At 40.2% G+C, this 23,437-nt stretch overlaps 1 protein-coding gene across 1 annotated transcript in view; it reads left to right on the plus strand.

Moving 5' to 3' along the window:
• The window catches only part of PCDH7 (protocadherin 7), a 684,999-nt gene that overhangs the window by 350,617 nt on the left and 310,945 nt on the right, over nt 1-23,437 (plus strand). The window contains exon 2 of the mRNA XM_069977498.1: nt 12,586-12,802. Within this exon, the coding sequence (XP_069833599.1) occupies nt 12,586-12,802 (217 nt within the window). The remainder of the gene's footprint in view (nt 1-12,585; nt 12,803-23,437) is intronic.

The raw sequence follows: 23,437 nt of genomic DNA on the forward strand, positions 1-23,437 counted from the left end.
CCGGGCCTCAGCGTCGGAATGACGCTGATCCCGGCTCGGCAATAGATTGCTATGGCCTGCAGTAGGCCATAGCAATCTATGACCGATCTAATCGATCTTTGCTGTGTATATACACAGCATTGATCTCTATGAGAGATCAGTGCTGTCTATATACAAGTCCCCCAGGGGGACTTCTAGTTAAAGTAAAAATAAAAGTAAAAATGTTTTTTTATTAATAAAAAATCCGCTCCCCTATTAAAAGTCCAAATCACCCCCCTTTTCCCATTTTATAAATATAAATAAATAAACAAATAAATTAACATATTTAGTATCGCCGCGCGCGTAATCGCCCGAACTATTAACTAATCACATTCCTGATCTCGCACGGTAAATGGGGTAAGCGCAAAAAAATTCCAAAGTGCAAAATTGCATATTTTTGGTTGCATCAAATCCAGAAAAAAAATAATAAAAAGTGATCAAAAAGTCGTATATGCACAATCAAGGTACCGATAGAAAGATCACATTATGGCGCAAAAAATGACACCTCACACATCCCCATAGATGTAAGCCTGGGAAAAGAGCGATTTTAAGGAACATATATCTGTTAACAATGGTTTGAATTTTTTACAAGCCATCAGATAATATAAAAGTTATACATGTTATATATCGTTGTAATCATAACGACTTGAGGAACATGCATAACTAGTCAGTTTTACCATAGGGCGAACAGCGTAAATGCAAAACTCCCCGAAATAAAAACAAATTTCTTTTTTTTTTTATTTGACAGCGCAAATGTTTTTTTTTCCGGTTTCACAGCATATGTTATGGAAAAATAATGCCTGTCATTGCAAAGTGCAATTGGTTTCACAAAAAATAAGTGCTCATATACGTCTCTAGGTGAAAAAATGCAAGCGCTAAGGACTTTTAAACATAAAGTGGAAAAAGCAAAAGTGCAAAAACGAAAATTGGCTTTGACCTTAAGGGGTTAATAATGATCATAATCTTTAAAAAATATCTGTCATTTTCAAGAAACTGTAGTTTTGTTTTCATCTAAAAAAAGGACGCTAGGGGAACATAGAATCAATCTGTGTTAACTATGTGTTACAATCTCCATATACACGTGAACATTTGGCTTAGCTGCACATATTGTGGTGCCCTGACATCACCTGTTGGGAGAGAGTTGGGAAGTCACCATAGACAGTCCGATCCTCCTACCTAACTCGCTAGGTACATTTGACTTTTTACTAAACTGTATGTGGACCTTTAGTCTCTACTGTGCAAGTAAGCATATGTAAGAGTAAGTAGGATTGTGGGAAAGAATGATTTTACCAACTTTGTTTAGTACAAAAAACGCTTTATGTATCATATGAATTCATGTTCTGTGTATAGTTTTTTTTTAACCTAACAAACCATAACTAATATTTTCCTTGATTAAATAACATTTTATTAATTTTATTATAGATGTATTTGTTTTATCCAGCATTTGTATACTTAAAAATCATGTGTTCTATGCACAAAACACGTTTTCATTGAAGGTCATGGCTGATTCCGGGATAATACAGTTATCCTTGCTTAAGAACGCATACATCAATTAATCAAAAAGATTACTTCCATTAAGTGTGTATTATGGATCTACTATTCACCAATCAGGATAAAATAGATTATCACATAGTGACCTTGTTATGCTCCAGTTACCTCATAAAATACAACATAAGGGATTTTTCCTGGAAAATGGGATTTCCTTTTTCCAAATGGCATTAACATGAAGCGCTGTATGAATATTGCTCTTTTAGATGTGACTGGCATTTTTTATTTAGTTAACACCATCTCGTTAATGTTAGACATAATCGTTTCATGTCAGTTAATGTATACATGAAACATGTTACGATGACACAGCTAAGATTTAGTTACGCTGTCAAAGAGAAGGGATATCTTTGTGACAACAAAATATGAATCTGCATATAAATCATGTATATTAGAGTGAACTGTATATTGTAAAATAAATCAGTAAAAATACTATAGAAAATTTTGGGTATTGGGTGTGGTTGATAGCATTCATCATTATTACTGTATTTTACATAATTTAATACATGTTAGTGTTAGGCTATGTTCACACAACATTTTGTCAGCTCTGTTTAAAAAGTTGTCCTTCATTTTGAGTCCAAAATAATGGACATCATTTCGCTGTCTGGCCTCACATTAGTGCAATATTCTAGTTTGGGGTTACTAATTGGCCATTGGATGCGGCCTAATTGAAAAGTCCATTGAATTTAATAGTAAAAATTGAGAAAGCACAGTGACAAAAGAAAAACTGTGTGTGAATAAGTAATAAAAAATTCCGCTATTTGCAAAAGACCTCAGAAAATAATTGTCATGATCATTATATTGACGTCCGTGGTGATAACTTCCATTATTGGACGTCCGTCTTTCCATTGACTTCAATGCATTGCATTGCAGTCAGGTAAGGCACATCAATAATTGACGTTATTTTAAATAGCAAAAGCAGCCTCCTTATCTTTATTTACGACGTTGTGTGAACATAGCCTTATATAGTGCTAGTCATTTATATATTATGGAATTTTCTTTTTTACCTTGAATTTTTAAATGTTCAAGCATTTTGGATAATGAAATCCTATACTGACAGCTTGAAATTGATTATTAGAACATTTGGTAAAACGACGACCACTGCTAGTTCTCATCAACCTTTTTGTGTTTCCATCTATAGTCCCGTTCACACAATAGACTTTTAACACGGATTACATGTCGGAATCCATATGTAATCAGAATTCTATTGACTTCAAATGGCATCCAAAAACTTTATTCTTCAATCTGTTTTTTTTTTTTTCCAACCAAGATTTGAAACCTGGATCCCAGAAACAGGAAAAAAGTGAGAAATCACATTTTGATGTGGATTCTACACCTACTGGCATTTTGCTCATCAGTCTGTGGGGCTTTGAAGTGTGCTCCGCTCCATGCTGCTCCTCCCCAGGTGCTGGAAAAAGATGCATCCCATCCTGGGATGCATCCCAGTTTCCCAGGACTGGATCCTTCTTTTTCACAGCACTTGGAGAAGAGCGGCATGGAGTGGAGCACATTTCAAACCCCCTGATCCTACAGTAAATTCACTCATCTCAGTTCCTCCAAATAAAACACATATTGTACAAATGTTCCACTGGATAGTTGTTTTTTCACTATGGACATGTAAGCAATCTTAGTCTACGTGTTTTTTATTTTGTTCTTGGAGTGTAAAGCGAGATGTGACTATACAGTATACAACCAAATCCAACTTTATATTGCAAGTTAAAGAAGTCCCATGAAATTGCAAAAAAGACAGGAAGACAGGGGGTGTGCAGGAAAATAATCAACAAAGTAAACTTACCTGTCCTAATTCCATAGAGCGCCGCTTCTGGGTTCCATGGACAGCCACCGGTGTCCTGCAGCTCTACCAGCTGCAACATCACATACTCGGCTGAGTGATTGCCTGATCAGCTAATCAGTGACTGGGGTGTGATACCGCCCCAGTTACTGACTGCCTGAGTAGGCAATCACTCAGCTGGGCTGTGACGTTGCAGCTGGAAGAGCCGGGTACATGATGTACCTTGATTTTGGCCGAAGATGATAGCCGAGTGCCGGGACTCAGAAGCTGCGCAACGAAGGCACAAAGACAGGTAAATTTACTTTGTTTATTATTTTCCTGCACCCCCTTGCCTGCCTTTTTTTCAATTTTATGGGACTTCCTCTTTAAAGAGGTAATTCAGGATTAGAAAAGGAGCCACTTTCTTGCAAAAACAGTACCACTGTCTTCCGGCTGTGTGTGCCAATACAATTCAGCTTAATTCACTTCAATATCCGAGCGAAATACCACACCCAAACTGGTGCTGTTTCTGGAAGAAAACAGCCATGTTTTTCTAAGCCTGGATAACCCCTTCAAGTTAGTAATAAAAATACAGTTATACCGAATCTGTTTTAAATTACTTCACCTCTAATTAGATCCAGTTAACTCACAATGGGATCTTTTAGGTCTCATTATGAATTCCATTATATGCATAATTTCAATCATTAAAAATACCAGAAACCTCTACTGTAAAGCACAAGTGTCAACAAATCCCAATTCACACATCTTGATAAAAATCAACAGGATATATATAGAGCTCCATGAAGATAAAGAAGAAGAATTATGCTGTAATCTTCCTAGCCTCACTTATGGTAGGCCTAGGTTTGTAATATCAATCATTTAGGTACCTCCCGCAATTGGGATCTAGTCTGCTGTTAGCAAGGCCTAATGAAGCTGGAAAACATTATACACCTCCGAGCTAGGATACCATAGAGAATAAGACACAGAGAAAAGTAAATGACCAGTGCAATAAACAGAAACCCAGTCCATTTACAATATGACACAATTATTGCAGAGTCAAGTGCTACAACCTTCGGCTTCATCCCTCAGCGCATAAATGATATTTAAATGCATTGCTATAATGAATGTGCTGAAAAGATATTTGTCATGATAAAATCCTCCAGATACAATGTGAATTTCCCTGAAATAATGTATGATTTAGCGTTTCCAAACAGCCCCCCTTCGTCCTATCAACATTATGCATATATATGAATGTTCTCAGCCTGTCAGCTGTGCCGCTGAAGCCCACATAGTTTTATAGATAATTGTCTGCCCTGATAGAATTTCTGTTGAATCAGTCATTTCTCAGAATAGATCACTTATTTATGAGACTGTTGATGGCAAAACTTGCCTGCAAGCAAGAAAAATGGATATAAATTTGATCTTCTCCATTCTTTAAATGAAAAGGTTTGTTTGAATTCGGGAAATCTTTTTTTTTTTTTTTTTTTTAACAGAGATATAGTGATGATTTAACAGGCAAAATGCAAGCGTTATTCCTCCTTTTCATCATTACTTATATTGTATAAACATCTGCTTAAAGTATTCCGATGCCGCAGTCGTCTAGAAACGCAGATAATTTTCTATGTATCTGTATTAACAGTTCAATAACAGCAACTGCTCTTTTTTTATTTTTTTTAACCTTCCATATTTCGCATTCTGAATAAAAAACAATTCTAGTCTAATCAAAGAGTGTCAGCGCATCCAATCTCAACAGGGGTTGAAAAACAAAATGTCAGATGTGTCTTTAGTCAGTGGAAGAAAAGCCTTATTAAGTCAACGGCATATTCATCCAATAGCTGGGGATCATGAATGCAACATGAAGCGTATAGACAATGAATTCTAATTTTAAAGCATAAAGCCTTATTTAATAACATGGTGCCAAATGCACAAAATGAGCTCTAAAGACTATGATAACTAGAACCTTACAAATTGGGAGCACAGAATCTTTGCCATCCTATGCTCTGCACCAGCCAGTAGCCATACTATGGAGATAATCATCTGCTTCCCACTTCAATTAATCTTAGTCATGCCATACTTATGCTTGTTCTCCTTTTACGTTAGACAATGGACTTTTGGACACATAGCAATAGTTTCTTTTATATTAGCTTAAAGGAGAATTCCGGGGTCTGTTAAAAAAAAACCAATTACCAAATAAACAAGGGATCATGTCTACCTTTTGTATAGTAACAGTTTGAGCCCATAATCGCCACTCTCTGACCCCCACATCACCTGTTCTGATTATCACCTGGTCTCTCCTAACTTCCTGTCTAAGCTCCCACCTCATCTTCCTTGTTGCTGTTCCTCTGTCACGCCTACAGTACACTCCCCTCTCCTCTTTATCCCACCCACCTTCTGAATATTCATATTCCTCCTCTTAGCCTATATCCCTGCCCCCTGCATCCTCTGTCCAGTGTCTGCTGGGCTGCTAGGCTATCTCCCCCTGCACCCCCTCCCCCCTTCCTTACTTTATGATCAGTGAACAGACAGAGGTGTTTCAGTGCCTACATAAGCCTGTCATACCTTTATCCTCCTCACCTCCCACCCCTGTTCTTACACCTCAATGCAAATCTCTGTTTTTGAATGTACTGAGTATTGCCAAACTCAAAGATGAGCTGTTGCTAGCACTGGTGTATATACATATATACTTCTACTTGTACTAGCAACAGCTCCTCTTTGAGTTTGGCAATACTCAGTACATTCAAAAACAGAGATTTGCATTGAGGTGTAAGGCTGGCACACTGCAGCAGCAGCAGCAGGGAGATCAGTGCTGGGGTCTGTTGTCAGTGTTCTCCTCAGCTATATACACTGAATAGAACAACCTGCAGCAGTGTACACTGACAGCAGCATTAGGGAGATCAGTACTGGAATCTGTTATCAGTGTTCTCCTCAGCTATATACACTGAATAGAACCCCAGGATCAGTGTACACTGAGAGCAGCAGCAGGGCACCAGGGAGATCAGTACTGGGGTCTGTTGTCAGTGTTCTCCTCAGCTATATACACTGAATAGAACCCCAGGATCAGTGTACACTGACAGCAGCAGCAGGACATTAGGGAGATAAGTGCTGGGGTCTGTTCTCAGTATCATTGTCAGCTATATACACTGAGTAGAACAACCTGCAGCAGTGTGGACTGACAGCAGCAGGACACCTCCCAGCTTCAGTATTGATTATCAGTACTGAAGCTGGGAGGTGTCCTGCTGCTGCTGTCAGTCTACACTGCTGCAGGTTGTTCTACTCAGTGTATATAGCTGACAATGATACTGAGAACAGACCCCAGCACTTATCTCCCTAATGTCCTGCTGCTGCTGTCAGTGTACACTGATCCTGGGGTTCTACTCAGTGTATATATCTGACAATGATACTGAGAACAGACCCCAGCACTTATCTCCCTGCTGCTGCTGTTAGTGAACACTGCTGTAGGTTCCTGTAGGGGGGGGATGGGAAGAGCATTGCCGACCTCAGCTCACTCTAGCCCACCATAATAAAAACGCTGCTCCTGGCTAGGTACAGAGCGGTCACATGGTTTTCAGAGCTGTTTTCTCTGCCCTGAAAACCATGTGACCAGAAATGAAAGGTCCAGGAAGGAGGAAGTGCTGATTGGCTGGCCAGCATAAGCATGAGGCTGGGGGGCGTGCTGATTGGCTGGCCTGCATGTGTATGAGCTGGGAGGCGTGCCAAGGCTCAGAGGCGTGCTGACTGCTCAGAGGAACGCCTCAGGAACGTCACGACCCAGCAGGGGACCAGGGACTCGTCGTGACGTAGGCAAGAAGAGAGGAAGAATGCAACTTCCGGTGGCTGGAGGCAGCAGGAAAAATCGGGTAAGGGGATATAATCAGTAATGAGTGTACATTGAGAAGTTATATAACTTCTTATGTGGGGAGGGGATAGGGAAAAAAGTTTTTCGCCAGACTTCTCCTTTAATAGAGCAAATATATGAGCATATTCACTTGTGTTTCACCATAGTATACTATAAAGACCTTTGCACATTTCTTTTTATCACCTGCAACTTTGTCTAAAGAAGTGTGAAAAGCTGCAAATACTCTTGTCTCCAGTTTGGGTGGGGTTTTCTGCTCAGTTCTATTGAAGTTAATGGAGCTTATTTGTAATACTACATATAACCTGAAGTCAGGGGTGGTGCTGTTTTTGCAATAATTCTGATGTTCTTTTATTAATCCCAAATAATTCATTTAAGTGACATAGGGCAACAACAGGTCTCAACTGGCTGTCTTTTTGCCTTTGATTCACCAACAGTGAGAGAGCAGACCGCATGCGGCCAGCTCCCTGCTGACAGACGTCGGCCATGTGCTAGGGGTGCAGAGGCACTTCCTTTTGATGTAGGTGTGGCCGTGGCCTCACCAACTGTGGCTGTTCGGCATTAGGTGTTTATAGTTTTAATCAGCTGACTGATGGCTGCTACCGCCAGTCAGCTGCCTCACATGATCTGTACTGGTCCCATAAGTATTCCCCACTTGTCTCCATTCCTTGCCTGTGATAGAGCCTAGTTTACCAGTGTGTCTTGACCTAGCGTTTCCTGCATTGTATCCTTGGTATTCTGATTTCTGGCTTTCTTGGATTTCATTTGGTACTGCGCTGCTATCTTGTTTCTGACTCGGACCTCTGACCTTGGCTTATTGTGTTGTGATTGTCTTGTCCTTGTTACGTGTTCACACTATATAGGATAAAGATCGTCGACGCTGCCGTTTAGGGCTGTTGAGGCAAGTTAGGTAGGGACAGCGGTGTGGCTGCCAGTGTTAGGGCTGCACCTGTCTTTTGTCGTCCTGGTCCCACATCCTGACACCAACGTTGCATGTGTGATATACAGTATGTGGTAGTGATGCATGGAGAAGAAATATTGACATACATTGCACCAGTATTAATAAATCTCTCCCAGTATGTTTTTTATGGTAATGTCATTCTTCATATCTGCTGAAACCAGTAATCTCATTGATGGCTCAATCTCCTCACTGATGAATGATGACTTCACAATACATTGATTATATTATCAACAATTACAGCATTTATTACATAAATTATAGTAACTCGCAGGACAGGTTTTATTTTATACTGTGATGCATTGTTTACATTTATGATATGGTCCAATGACGAGAGATCCTGTTACATAGTTATGTTACACGTAATAATTTTGTCCTTCGCTGCACAGCATACGTTTTGTCATTTGATTCTTGGGACTACATGTAAGAGCACCCTCAAACTTTGGAATCTTTACAAGCTTTGTCTAGACCTATCTTTTCAGTATACTGTATATTGATTATGCAGTATTCAAGTTCATGTATATGTTATTTCAAACAACTTGCCTCTTACCAGAAAAAAAAAGAAATTCTGAAGTCTTGACCACTAGGTGTCTCACTTCCCTAGAAGCTGCTGTCAACAGTCTGTTGTTAGGGGAATTTTGTCTGTAGAAGCAGAGAGAGATGAAAATGGAATACAGGAAATGGAGGTGGGGCTAAGTTAGTGCTATGTGCAGGATAGAGAGATCCTGGGATAATTTATTGCTATATGTTAGCCTATTTGCCTTCTCCAGGTGGCCCATACTGAGCCTGATAGGCAAATCAACACTTCCTTTTCCTCTATGACCACCCATATAGTTTTAGACAGGTGTCTTTTGTGATAATTCTTGTGTTCCTTTTACTGTAGTATTTCACTGCTTAGTGTAACTTTTTTTTAAGCTATGTTGCTGCTTTCTTGCATGTAACCCCTTCTGCTCTCACTTGCTATATATATAGTGCTATAGTGTGTAAACTATCCTCCAACACAGCGCCAACCTGTTCAATCCAGTACTTTTTCTCCAGCACAAATAAGGCAAGGTCTTAATAAATCTCCCCCAAAGCTTTCCTAAAACACAATATGCACAGAAAGAGATGCGAATTGGGCCTAAGCTATTAGGCCAAATCAATGACATGTCTTGTGTGTGCAATACTAACAATGCTTATAATGAGCACATGTTCTACATAGATAGTGAGTAGTATCCAAACCAACACCGATCATTACCCATGACACTCATATTTATATAAATGACTAATAATTTCCCAGTTTTTTTCCTTGTATGTAAATGTAAATGAGAGGATAGACATGGCTTGTACATCTGTGTAATCATCTTGCTTTACTCTGTATTGGTTTTGTCAACTTCTTTGGTTAAACTATTGCTTGTTACACTGATTTACACTGGGCTCTTTAGCATGGTGGTGCCCTGTGGCGGTTGTAAGTGCTAAAAGATTTAAAACAACTTCAAAACACACTGGCATTTTATATATTTATTTATTTATTCGTCTTCATCTCCATTCCAGGGAATTTCAATCATATGTAACAAGGAAACAAATAAAATAATGATAGGCAGGGAGAGAGAATTTCATTTTCTTACATCTTTCTTTTTAACTTTGAAGCAGAGAACTTCTTTCTTTCCAATATAGAATATGTCATTCTTTTCCAACTGGAACTGATCCTGAAATCTTTTCTACAAGGTCTTCTTTTTTACATGTGATGTTTCAACTTTATGGTCCCTCCCCCTTTTTGTTGAGGGTTTATGGATTTAGTTCTATTCCGTCTTAAAGGGGTTATCCAGCGCTACAAAAACATGGCCACTTTCTTCGAGAGACAGCCCCCCTCTTGTCTCCAATTTGGGTGGGGTTTTGCTGCTCAGTTCCATTGAAGTGAATGAAGCTTAATTGCAAATCACATCTGAACTGGAGACAAGAGTCGTGTTGTCTCTGAAGGAAAGTGGCCATGTTTTTGTAGCACTGGATAACCCCTTTAAGTGTTGTCTCAAGTAAGGAACCTCCATGAGCATGTTCCTCCTTGTGGCTTCTGGGAAGAGGCAGCGGAGGCTGATTAGCCTATTTGCATTCCAGGAATGCTGGGCCAATTGTGTGGCTCGGCACACCTGCAGCAAGTATGGAGGATATTTAAACAGGCACCTGCATACAGTAGAGGCCTGTGATAGTTGTTGCTTGCCCTCTACTACTACTAGAGTTATTTCTTGGTATATTGTGCATCTTGACTCCTTGTTTATTTCTTCTGACTATGGCATTTGTCTCCTAGGCTTGTTTTTTATGGTTTCCCCTTTGGTTCTGACTTGGTTTGAGGTTTACTCTTTTGGTTCTCTTGGACTGTGGACTATTCTCCCTCTAACAGCCCCAGCACTTAGCGGTATTGGGACCATTCCCTGGTTGGGGTTTGCCGGCTTTGGCAGTACATCAAGAAGGCAGGGACAGAGGGCTAGGTTCAGCTAGGGCTAACCGTACTAAATGCATTACATAAAAAATACTACCTGTCCAGTTTTCCAAATCTTAAGAGTCTTCCAAATCTTCTCAAGTCAGTGAAAGTTAAATGCTGAGTGTTCAGGTTCGGACAAGCCTGAACATTCAGTAAGTTCACTCATCACTAATAGAGATGTGCAAACCTCGAGCATGCTTGAGTCCATCTGAACCCGACTGTTCGGTATTTGATTAGCGGTGGCTGCTGAAGTTGGATAAAGCTCTAAGGTTGTCTGGAAAACATGGATACAGCCAATGACTATATCCATGATTTCCACATAGCCTTAGGGCTTTATCCAAGTTCAGCAGCCACCGCTAATCAAATGCCAAACGATCGGGTTCGGATGGACTCGAGCATGCTCGAGGTTCGCTCATCTCTAATCACTAACCATCACCCAACATCCTACATGTAAAATATAGAACTGCTTCTATTTCTATGTTCCTTGTTTAATTGTTTATACAGTACTTTGCAACGCCTATACCCCTAAACAATTACTGTGTTGTATACCATTGATTTGCGGAAGTCTCATCTATATGTCTCATCTATACGTCCTTCTTGATCTGAATGTACAAGATGAACAGCCAACCTCTGCCAGAGATGGCCTTGCCTTAAAAAACAACATGTTGCTCATCTCTAAGAAGCTGGGTTGTGCTTTTCTTAGAAGTTGATGAAGTGTGTATTGTATAATGGGTTGCCTTTAGTTTAGAAGGACAACATCAAGTTGATTTGCATATCAGCTTTAATAATTGTATTCTAGTCTTGGAACAAAGTACAGTGAAACTTCTCCATAACCAAAGCCCAACTTCCCCTGACAGATTTTACCTTCTACCAGATATTATGCACACTGAACATCTTCTTTAAGACGACCAGCCCTAGAAACCACATTTGAATGCAATTTTAGGAATGTCTTCAAATTGTCTGTGAAACAAAATACATTCGTTCTTATACATTTATTGTTGTTTCTTTTTGTTCCCTTTAGATTAAGTATTTTAATTTCATAGTCATACTTACTTTATGGGGAATCCATATAGGCCTAGATTTTGATTCGTAAGATATTAGCTGAATACAAGAAGATAAATGACTGTTCCTATAGGGTGACCAATTGTTTCGTTTCAGCATTCGTAACCTATTGCAGAATGTGCTTACTGGGTGTATTTTATGATTGCATAGTGAAATCTATAGAAAGAGAAAGCGTTGGAAAAGTAATCACTATAGACAACATATTAAAACTCTTGGATGTACACTACATATGTACACTACATATAGTACACAAAATATCAACTGTCACTTAAAGTGGTTATCCAAGCTTAGGTTAACATGACCTCTTTCTTATAGAAACAGCACCACTCATGTGCTCAGTCTGGGTGTGGCTTTGAAGCTCAGTTCCACTGAAGTGAATGGAGCTGAATTGTAATGCCACACACAACCTGAGGATAAGAATGGCGCTTTTTGGTAAGAAATTAATGTGCATTTCCTAACTTTGGATAGCCCTATAAATACATGTTTAAGAGAAATGTATATTGTAAGCTTTTTAGGTGAGGGTTTTGTTGTCTCATTCAGTGCCAGTCTATTGCAATGTTCATCACTGCATTGAATATTGTACATTGTTTCTGATCCTATATTTTTGGGTATTTTGGTCTGATCAAATGCTGCTTTTTACCAGTGCAATGTTTTACAACTAATACTAATAAATCACAAAATAATAATAATAATAATAATAATAATAATAATAATAATAATAAATAAACATTTAGTGTAAATGACTGGAAACCATACAGCAAATTTATCTCTGCTACATGTGTTATTATGTTTAACATAAAAAATAGTTGTGTTTGTGAGTCAAGTGGATGTTCCCACTCCTGTTCTTTACCTCTGTACAGTTGACAGCACTGCCTGTATGTAGAATTGTCTAGTGACATCCAGAATCTTTTCTCTTACAGCCATTTCGTAGAGTGACGTTTTCTGTTGTGAGTCAACCTCAGGACCCTCATCAGGGGTCATTGCAGAGTTGCTATGACAGTGGGCTAGAAGAATCTGAGACGCCGAGTAGTAAGAGCTCCTCTGGACCAAGACTGGGTGCCCTACCACTCCCAGAAGACAACTATGAACGAACAACGCCGGATGGCAGTGTTGGTGAGGCAGAGCATATGGAAAATGGTAGGGGCATACACATACACATGTACTCTAGGAGAACAAGTAAAACATAGAGATAGAACTTTTACCATGGTTGGTTTATGGTGAAATTAGCAACACATGCAAAGTAAACATGCAAATTAGTTGTCACACTGGTAGTAGTTGTTTCAGTGATTCTCATTACTGTATCTACATTTTGTCACTTCCACGTATTAGTGTTTAATTATAGTTTATTACTAGAGATTAGTGAACTACCAGCACGCTTAGGTTTGTCCGATCCCGAGTGTGAGATATTTCATTACCAGTGGCTGCAGAAGTTGGATGTAGCCCTAGGGAGTCCTGGAAAACGTGGATGCAGCATATGGCTGGGTTCACACTATGTATATTTGAGGCTGTATATTTGAGGCTGTATAGCAACCAAAACCAGGAGTGGATTGAAAACACAGAAAGGCTCTGTTCACATAATGTTGTAATTGAGTGGATGGCCGTCATTTAATGGCAAATATTTGCTGTTATTTTAAAATAATGGCTGTTATATTGAAATAATGGCAGTTATTTACCATTATATGGCGGCCATCCACTCAGTTTCAACATTGTGTGAACAGATGTGAACAGATCCTTTCTGTGTTTTCAATCCACTCCTGCTTTTGGTTGCTATGTGGACCTGACAAGAGGACCAAATACTGCCTGAAATATACGTAGTGTGAACCCAGCCATATATATCTGTATTTAACTTCTTCAGCCACCGAGAGTCAAATGCCGCACGCTCGGGTTTGTGCTCGGACTTACTTATGTCTATTTATTACTTGAAGATGTATAGCATACAGTCAGGCTGGCAAATCTTATAGGTCCACCCATTTGTTTGGTACTTCATATTCTATTTTTAAAGGCTATATTCACATTTGAACCAATTTTATTGTTCTAGTGTATAAAAGCTAATGTACCAACAGTACATCACTTTTATGATTTTTTTTACATGGATAGATCGGTGCTCAGTTCCTGCGTACGGTGGCAGTCTATTACCAAGCACCAGCCGAGGGTGATGCACTGGAGGTGGGCCCACCCACCCCTAGTGTAACATAACCCCCTCCTGTCTGTGACGTGGCTCCATTAGAATCAATGGAGCCGTGTCACAGTGGGGAAGGCCGATTGTCACACTGGGGGCGGGAGGGCCCACCTCCAGTGCTTCACCCCCGGCTGGCGCTTGGTAATAGACTGCCACTGTACGTGGGAACTGAACTGTGGTTTAAAAAAAGACTGTGACACTGGTATATCCATTTAAAAATCACAAAACCCCCCTTTTTTTGTCTACAGCTTCATGTAAACCTATAGGGCTGCCTGGTTACTGACTATAAAAAACAATGTGTAGTCTGTTTCTATCATACTAATTTTTATCTGGTCCCCACTGAATTCTAATTTAGTAAATACAGGGGTGCAAAAGCTGACTATATCTTAGTAGTCTGTTACTATGGAGAATTGTTTTACTCAAAGTATTATGTCAGTGATTCCTAATTTGATCCACTTTATATCACTACATTTTAAAGAGAACCTGTCACCACTCCAGACTCCAGACTAGAACATCTTTCTTATATCTCTATGATATGTCATTTCTGTCAGCCTTAGGGCCCTATTACATGGAGCAATAATCGTCCGAATATGCCAGATTCGACCAATTATAACTCTGTGTTATAGAGACAACAATCAGCCGACGGCTGACAATAAAACAGGCAGTTGATACATACCTGTCCACGTTCCTGGTGTTCTCCTGCACTCTGTATGCATCCTGGCACCACGGCTGCAGCTTCAGAGCGACCTCTCTGATCTGATAGGCCGCTCAGCCAACTACTGGTCAAGACAGTCCCAACCAGTGATTGGCTGAGTGGCCTGTCAGCTCAAACAGGCCACCCTGAAGCTGCAGCTGTGGGACCAGGAAGCATGCAGAGTGCAGGAGAAAATCGTGAACATGGAAAGGTTATGTATTAACTGTTTGTGAAAGGACTGTATGGATATCGCTAACTATGTCCGTGCAGCCTATACTAAACGATTATCGGACCATGTAAAAGTGCCAATCAAGCAGATTGGCGCTCGTTTACAATGTTGGTTGGGCCTTCTTAGGTGTGTGATAGTGCCCTTAAGAGCAATGTATGACTCAATAGTCAATTGGGTGGAACCAGTTAGTGGTGTGTTCCTACACTGTCAGCTCAGATTGAATAGTGTCAGACAGTGAAGGGACATGCCCCAATTTGTTACACCTACCTAGTTATTGAGTCATACCTTTCTAGTAAGAATAACAGTGGAACAGCACAGAGAAATAGGTGATCCAGAATTGTTATTTCATACCAGACAAGCTATGGGCAGTGACAGGTCCTCTTTAAGCTCCTTTTTGTTTTTCAGTCTGGTACATAGTAATACTCAATAATAATAATATATCCATACATTAATACAAATCAGTCGACCTAATATTCCTGTTTTATTACATGGCAACATGAAATGCACGTATCTGCTAGTCTCTGTCTACAGTGTTAGTTCTTTTCAAAAGTAATAATGAAAAGAAAATATATCGTATATACTGTATGCAATATTGCCTACATCTCTGATGAAACGCAATATTGCTGAACTAAATCTCGGAGATGAAGCGTTCTCTAAGTGCCTGTGCTGTAGGATGAATGCATACATATAGCTAAAGGTTGTCATGGTAAATGAGTACATTGGAATTAGTGCAATGCTGAGTTACATTGGCAAGTCATAAAAAAGCCTTGAAGTTGAAGAGAGAAGGTACTTGACAGATACAGAAAGAAAGGACATTCCAAAGGCATAGGGTCCTGCAAGAGACAGAAGAGATCCTTGAGACCAATACAAAAGATGGATAATAGCATATCTTATAAAGGGGAGAAAAGACTGGAAGGTTAGACAGTGAAGTGAAGTCTGAAATAGCTGTATATAGACTTTTTTTTACTTACTAAAGTTTTCTTACGATATAATATACATATGTCTGTTATTGTATGTGTATCCAGTAGATACAGAACCTTTTGACATAATGTATGTATATGTATGAGCATATTCTAAGAGTAGTAATAGTAGCATATTGTACATTCAACAGGTTTGAGATTTACAATGAATCAATTAAGAACGTAAAGATGCATACAAGGTGTTTATAAAGCTACTAATGTGTGTGCTATACATTCAGTCTAGTAGGATTTCACCATACTGGTTACAAAAGGGATTGGCTGAATTGATAAACTGAATGGTGATGAAATCAAACATTTCTATGGGACAACTTTGACATTTGTACTTCCTGCGGTGCTGTTTGGTACTATAGGTAAGGCTCCTTAAACGGGTTATCCAGGTTTGTAAAAGGGTAGGCCATCAATAAGGGCTCTAGTACTCGGAGCAATATTTGACTGAATATTCGACTCAGGCGGATTCGACCAATTATCGCTTTGTGTAATAGAGACAACGATTAGCTGATGAAACAATCATCCGCTGATTGTTTCTTTAGTTCCAGACGTAAAATCATTGGACATGCATCGCTACATGTAATAGCGATGCGAGGCTGATGGCTGGGAACTGTGTAAAAAATGTCTTAAGGGCACTTTTACACACATAGATATCTAACCAATTTATCTGACAGATTTTTTAAGCCAAAGCCAGGAACAGACTACAAGCAGAGAACAGGACATAAAGGAAAGCCTAAGATTTCCCTTTTTTTCCACATCCATTCCTGGCTTTGGCTTCAAAAATCTGTCAGATAAATTGGTTAGATATCTGTGTGTGTAAAATGACCCTAAGCCATACCTCTTAGGATATGATAATAGTTAATAACGCACATACATGAAGGTTGTGGGGCCCCATTTTGGCCTATAAGGCACACATTGGGACACTGGATAAAATAAATACAGCTTGTTATATCCATTATTCCCATCTTAGATGTCTCCAGACAGCTATACATGTAGACATCTTGTCAGTTTTAAACCTGGATAGTGTCTTTATTTATCCACCTACCACCTTATATGATTATTTCTAATGTTATATATCGTGAGCATACTTTGCACTCACATGTTTAAAGTGATATGAGGACATCAAAATTGTCTAATGTCAAAGGATTGCCCTACAAGTAAATATTAATTTACTGTGTTAGACCAATCAAAAAAAATATATTTTTATTTGATGTATTTTTGTAGATATTGCTTTTACATACTTATTATAGTGCCACCTGTTGTTCTTTTCTTTCCCTCTCGGGTCACAAATGATTGCTAATTGGGGTACTCACCAGTAGGGAGGTACACATATACATACATACATACATACATACTCACTCCATACATAATGATACCTATACACAGAGCCCTCTTGCCACACACTCAGGAGGAAGGCTGGAGATTGCCGACAGGCTCCACGCTGCTGATTTATTAGCACATAGCTCTCAGGAGGGTTGGGCTCTTAGGGGCTGTGGTAGGATCGTAGTTGTTAAATACAGGCAGTCTCACCATGCATACATAGATTTATTATCTGCTGCACTTCTGGAAGCTCAGGACCCCAACATCTATAGCAGATTGTACTGCATCAGCACAGACTAAGGCTGCTGCTCATTCTTATATTGATGACTTGTAATCCTGCCACCATGGCTTCTGAGCTCCCAGAGGTGCAGCAGGTAATAAATCTATACGAACAAAGGAAGCAAGGAAATAATAGCAACTTGCTGCACCACCATAAGATATAGCTGTATCCTGGGGATAACAAAAGCAGGGCACAGGGGGGCCTCCTAGTCAAAATAAAGTTTAGGGTATAGTCCTGGTGCTCCCTGGCTTGATACCACTGATTTAATGGCGATCCTACTGAAATATCCACACCTATCTCAGTATTCATGCTAACAAAGTGAGGAGTATCAACAATTGAATGAAACCATGTTCTATACACACAAACACACACACACACACACACACACATTCAGTTCCATAGGGATCATGATTTTGTGCAAAAATGTATCAATTGTCATTAGACAAATTGAGGAAAATTCTGCAATCACTCCAATATAATGAATATCCAAAACAAACAAACAAACAAACAAACAAACAAACAAACACTACTCAAGTCTTTCAGCCTGTATGAGTTGGAGGAAGTTGTATAATTATTTCCTCACCAACATACTTCTCTCTGCTGCCTTCTCTGCTCTGGTTCTTTCTGGGAGACAAAGGTAGCAGCAGAAAGCACATAGTCACAACTTTTTCTGGGACATACAGCAGATAATAAGTACTGGAAGGCTTGAATCTTTTTAAATGTACAAATCGATGTAAAAAAGTTTTTATTTTCTTCTTTCCCCACTAGGTACCCCTTTATGTAGTTCAATTTCTCATCAAATCAGTTCAATAGAATACTAGATTTGCATTTCCAGGGAAATACATAGTGCTTGAAAAGAGCGCCCCTTAACAAGTGACTTCCCTTTAAGAGAAACTTTAACCCTTGATACGCTCCCTTTAAGAGCAACTTTGGTATAGTCCCTTTAAGAGCAACTTTGGTACAGTTCCTTAAGGAGGGACATTGGTGACGCTTTGAGTGACCTATATACTGTCCCTTTAAAACCAGCTTAAGTACTCTCCCTTTAAGAGCAGCTTGGGTACCGCCCCTTTAAGAGTGACTTGGGTACCGTCCCTTTAAGAGCATAAAGTATTAATTAGAAAAAGACCGGCACAGCATGCTTATTTAAAAACCCTTATGGGGAGCACTATGTGCTTAGCTGGACTTTATATTCAGACCAAGTACCTTTTCACGAGTGGGGTGCTCAGCTATATGGTAGCTTTAAAAGACAGTCATAGTTCATTCATAGAAAGATAGGAATGAAGCGGCACTCACCACTGTAATCGTGCAAAAATTCAGTGCTTGTTTATTCGTCCATAAATGGCAAACAAATTTTCTTTAGCAGGTAAGACGCCAACACTTCATGATGGTAACAGGTGACAGCTGTTTCGCTTTACTAAGCTTCTACAGATCTGCCTCTCTCGTTCACGTCACTTCAGATATACATGGAAACTCCTCCTATCTTAGTCACGTGAGCGGGATCAGCTTACAATATACAAAAATCGTGCATAATGTGATTTAAAAACAATGTAACATCGTAGCTATTGTGCTTTATTAATATTTACAAGAATACACTTAAATCTACTCTATCATTTAACCCTAGGTTTCCCTGGGCATTGGTTTTCAAAATCCAATGTGCTTCCAACTGCATAAGACGTTTACATCTGTTCGGCCCCGGCTTTGCTCGTTCAATGCCACAAAAAGACAATACGTTTTGGTTATTTCCATGGTTATCCCTTACATGGTCTATTAATCTATGTGAACCCTCACCCGTTCTGAGGGAGCGTGTGTTCACGAAACCTGATGTGAACTGGGCGTATAGTGTTACCTATATAAAACCTCCCACATTCACACCAGATTACGTACACTACAAAATTTGTACGGCAGCAGATGAAGTCCTTTATTTTGACTTCTATCCCCCCTATATTCAGGTATTTATTGGGCAAAAATTGGGGACACCAATTACAATTGCCACATTTGTGATTCCCTATCGGGGTCATTTTATCTAGCCAGTTAGTTTTTTGTTTTTTATATCTGCTATTCACCAAGATATCTTTTAAATTTTTACTTCTTTTAAACGTAATTATAGGTTTGAACTTCCCTATATCTTCTAGTGACGGGTCACTCTCGATTAAATACCAATATTTTTTAATAGTTTTTTTGATTTTTTTCTGACATGATACCAAACTGAAAAACAAAAGTGAAACGTTCTGTTTTTTTGTTTTTACTATCCTTTTTAGGTGTTAGGACTGTTTTCTGATTTTTTACTTTTTGCGCTTTTTTTAAGGCTTTGTCTAATACTTTGGTGGGGTACCCTCTATTGATAAATCTGTTATATAATTCCTTCCCTTTAAGAGCAGCTTGGGTAATGTCCCTTTAAGTGCGGCTTGGGTAACGTCCCTTTAAGAGGGACTTGGGTACCGTCCCTTTAAGAGGGACTTTGGTAACGTCCCTTTAAAAGCGACTTATGTAATGCCCCTTTAAGAGCGACTTGGGTACCGTCCCTTTTAAGAGCGACTTGGATACTGTCCCTTTAAGAGCAGCTTGGGTACTGTCCCTTTTAAGAGCGACTTGGGTACCGTCTCTTTATGAGCGACTTGGGTACTGCCCCTTTTAGGAGCGACTTATTTAATGCCCCTTTAAGAGCAACTTGGGTACCGTCCCTTTAAGAGCGGCTTTGGTACCATCCCTTTAAGATCGACTTGAGTACCGTCCCTTTAAGAGCAGCTTGGGTACCGTCCCTTTAAGATTAGCTTGGGTACCGTCCCCTCAGCTCTGCTATTTTACTTGCTGAACTCTGCTACTTATAATGGTATAGAAAGATCATTGCTCGGTTACCATGATAATCTTACTCATGTCAGTGAGACAAAATCGTTAAGGACCTTCCATATATTACATCTTCTATTGGCCAATAGTGGACATGTGACTGTGTGAATGCATTGACTGACAGGAGCTTAGAGTTCCTATTGGCTGCTATATTTCAGCTATTTGCATATGTGCTGCGATTGGCTGTCAGCGTTTAGAGTGTGGCCATTATTTCCAATGGGCCATTATTTTCTATGGGAAATTAGGTGTCTTTAAACGTAAATTTCTTAAAAATGACAAATCCGATCCAAATGAAAATTAGATAGCACACCTCACAGTGCCGAGGGCTTCGAAACGCAGTTTGAATGGTGTCTGTGTGCAAAGCGGTTCGGGCTGTATTAATCGCAGAAAAATGGCTGGAAAAAGAAGAATACAGATTACAATATAATACTAGATTTGCATTTCCAGGGAAATACATAGTGCTTGAAAAGAGCGCCCCTTTACCAGTGACTTCCTTCTAACTTTAATCCTGGGTGCCGTCCCTTTAAGAGCGACTTGGGTCCCATCCCTTTAAGAGCAACTTGGCTCCCGTCCCTTTAAGAGTGACATGGGTCCCTTTAGTAGCGACCTGGGTCGCTTTAAGAGCAACGTGGGTCTCTTCGCTCTTAAAGGGACCCAGTTCGCTCTTAAAGGGACCCAGGGATATTTCGCTCTTAAAGGGACCCATTTCGCTCTTAAAGGGACCCAGGTCGCTTTTAAAAGGACCCATTTCGCTCTTAAAGGGACCTAATTCGCTCTTAAAGGGACCCAGGTCGCTCTTAAAGGGACCCAGGTCACTTTTAAAGGGACCCAGGTCGCTCTTAAAGGGACCCAGGTCGCTCTTAAAGGGACCCAGGTCGCTTTTAAAGGGACCCAGGTCGCACATAAAGGAACCCATTTCGCTCCTAAAGGGACCCATTTCACTCTTACAGGGACCCAGATCGCTCTTAAAGGGACCCAGGTCGCTCTTAAAGGGAGCCAGGTTGCTCCTAAAGGGACCCATTTTGCTCTTAAAGGGACCCAGGTCGCTATTAAAGAGACCAATTTCACTCTTAAAGGGACCAATTTGGCTCTTAAAGGGACCCAGGTTGCTCTTAAAGGGACCCAGGTCGCTCTTAAAAGGACCCATTTTGCTCTTAAAGGGACCAATTTCCCGCTAAAAGGGAACTAGGTCGCTCTTAAAGGGACCAATATCACTCTTAAAGGGACCGATTTCACGCTTAAAGGGACCCATTTCGCTCTTAAAGGCACCCAGGTCGCTCTTTAAGGGACCCATTTCGCTCTTAAAGGGACCCAGGTCACTTTTAAAGGGACCCATTTCGCTCTTAAAGGGACATATTTCGCTCTTAAAGGGACACATTTTGCTTTTAAAGGGACCCATTTTGCTCTTAAAGGGACATATTTCGCTGTTAAAAGGGACCCATTTTGCTCTTAATGGGACATATTTTGCTCTTAAAAGGGACCCATTTTTCTCTTAAAGGAACATATTTCGCTCTTAAAGGGACCGATTTTGCTCTTAAAGGGACATGTTTTGCTCTTAAAGGGACTCATTTTGCTTTTAAAAAGACCCAGGTCACTCTTAAACAGACCCATTTTGCTCTTAAAGGGACATATTTTACTCTTAAAGGGACCCATTTTGCTCTTAAAGGGACATATTTCGCTCTAAAAGGGACCAATTTCACTCTTAAAGGGACCCATTTCGCTCTTAAAGGGACCCAGGTTGCTCTTAAAGGGACCCATTTCGCTTTTTAAGGGACCCAGGTCGCTCTTAAAGGGACCAATTTTGCTCTTAAAGGGACATATTTTGCTCTTAAAGGGACCCAGGTCGCTCTTAAAAGGGACCCAGGTCGCTCTTAAGGGGACCCAGGTCGATCTTAAAGGGACCCAGGGAACACTTAGAGGGACACAGTTCGCTCTTAAAGGGACCCAGATCGCTCTTAAAGGGACCCAGGTCGCTCTTAAAGGGACCAATTTCGCTCTTAAAGGGACCCAGGTCGCTCTTAAAGGGACCCAGGTCGCTCTTAAAGGGACCCATTTTGCTCTTAAAGGGACCCAGGTCGCTCTTAAAGGGACCCATTTTGCTCTTAAAGGGACATATTTCGCTCTTAAAAGAACCCATGTAGCTCTTAAAGGGACCTAAGTAGCTCCAACGACATTGGTCTCTTTAAGAGCGACATGGGTCCCATACCTTTTGGAGTGACTTGGGTCCCTTTAAGAGCAACATGCGTCCCGTCCGTTTAAGAGCAACTTGGGTCCCGTCCCTTTAAGAGCGACTTGGATCCCTTTAAGAGCTACATGGGACCCTTTAAGAGCAACTTGGGTCCCGTCCCTTTAAGAGCGAATTGGGTACCGTCCCTTTAGGAGCGACTTGGGTCCCTTTAAGAACGACTTGGGTCCCTTTTAAAAACGACTTGGGTCCCTTTAAGAGCGACATGGCTCCCATCCATTTAAGAGCGACTTGGGTCCCTTTAAGAGCGACTTCCGTTCCTTTAAGGGCGACCTGGGTCCCTTTAAGAGCGATCTGGGTACTTATAATGGTAAAGATCATTGCTGGGTTACCATGACAACCTTACTCATGTCAGTGAGACAAAATCGTTAAGGACCTTTCATGTATTACATCTTCTATTGGCCAATAGTGGACATGTGACTGTGGATGGTGTGAGACATTGCCCGACGTGACCGTAGAGTTCCTATTGGCTGCTATATCTCAGCTATTTGCATATGTGCTGTGATTGGCTGTTAGCGGTTAGAGTGTGGCCATTATTTCAATGGGCCATTATTTTCTATGGGAAATTTGGGGTCTTTAAACGTAAATATCTTAAAAACAACAAATCTGATCGAAACTAAAAATAGCACACCACACACCGCCGAGGGCTTCGAAACGCAGTTTGAACGGAGTCTGTGTGTAAAGCGGTTCGGGCTGTATTACGCGCAGAAAAATAGCTGGAAGAAGAAGAAACAGAAGAAGAAGAAGAATACGGATTACAATATAGTGCTTTTCAAGCACTATAATTATGTGATGCTGTCAGATATGCTAATCACCAGGTTTGCAAATCTTACACCATACATCTTAGGACACATTGTACTTACAGATAAGTTAATAAAGGCCACATCAATACACGGCACTTACAGCCTTTCACATAAGGTTACTAAGTATGAGTATCAGTATATCATGACTGATAGCAGTCAGCTCAATTATTCAGCGCTACAAAAACATGGCCACTTTTGCCCCTCTCTTGT

This window comes from Dendropsophus ebraccatus, chromosome 7, assembly GCF_027789765.1.
Source record: "Dendropsophus ebraccatus isolate aDenEbr1 chromosome 7, aDenEbr1.pat, whole genome shotgun sequence".
Classification (NCBI taxonomy): domain Eukaryota; kingdom Metazoa; phylum Chordata; class Amphibia; order Anura; family Hylidae; genus Dendropsophus; species Dendropsophus ebraccatus.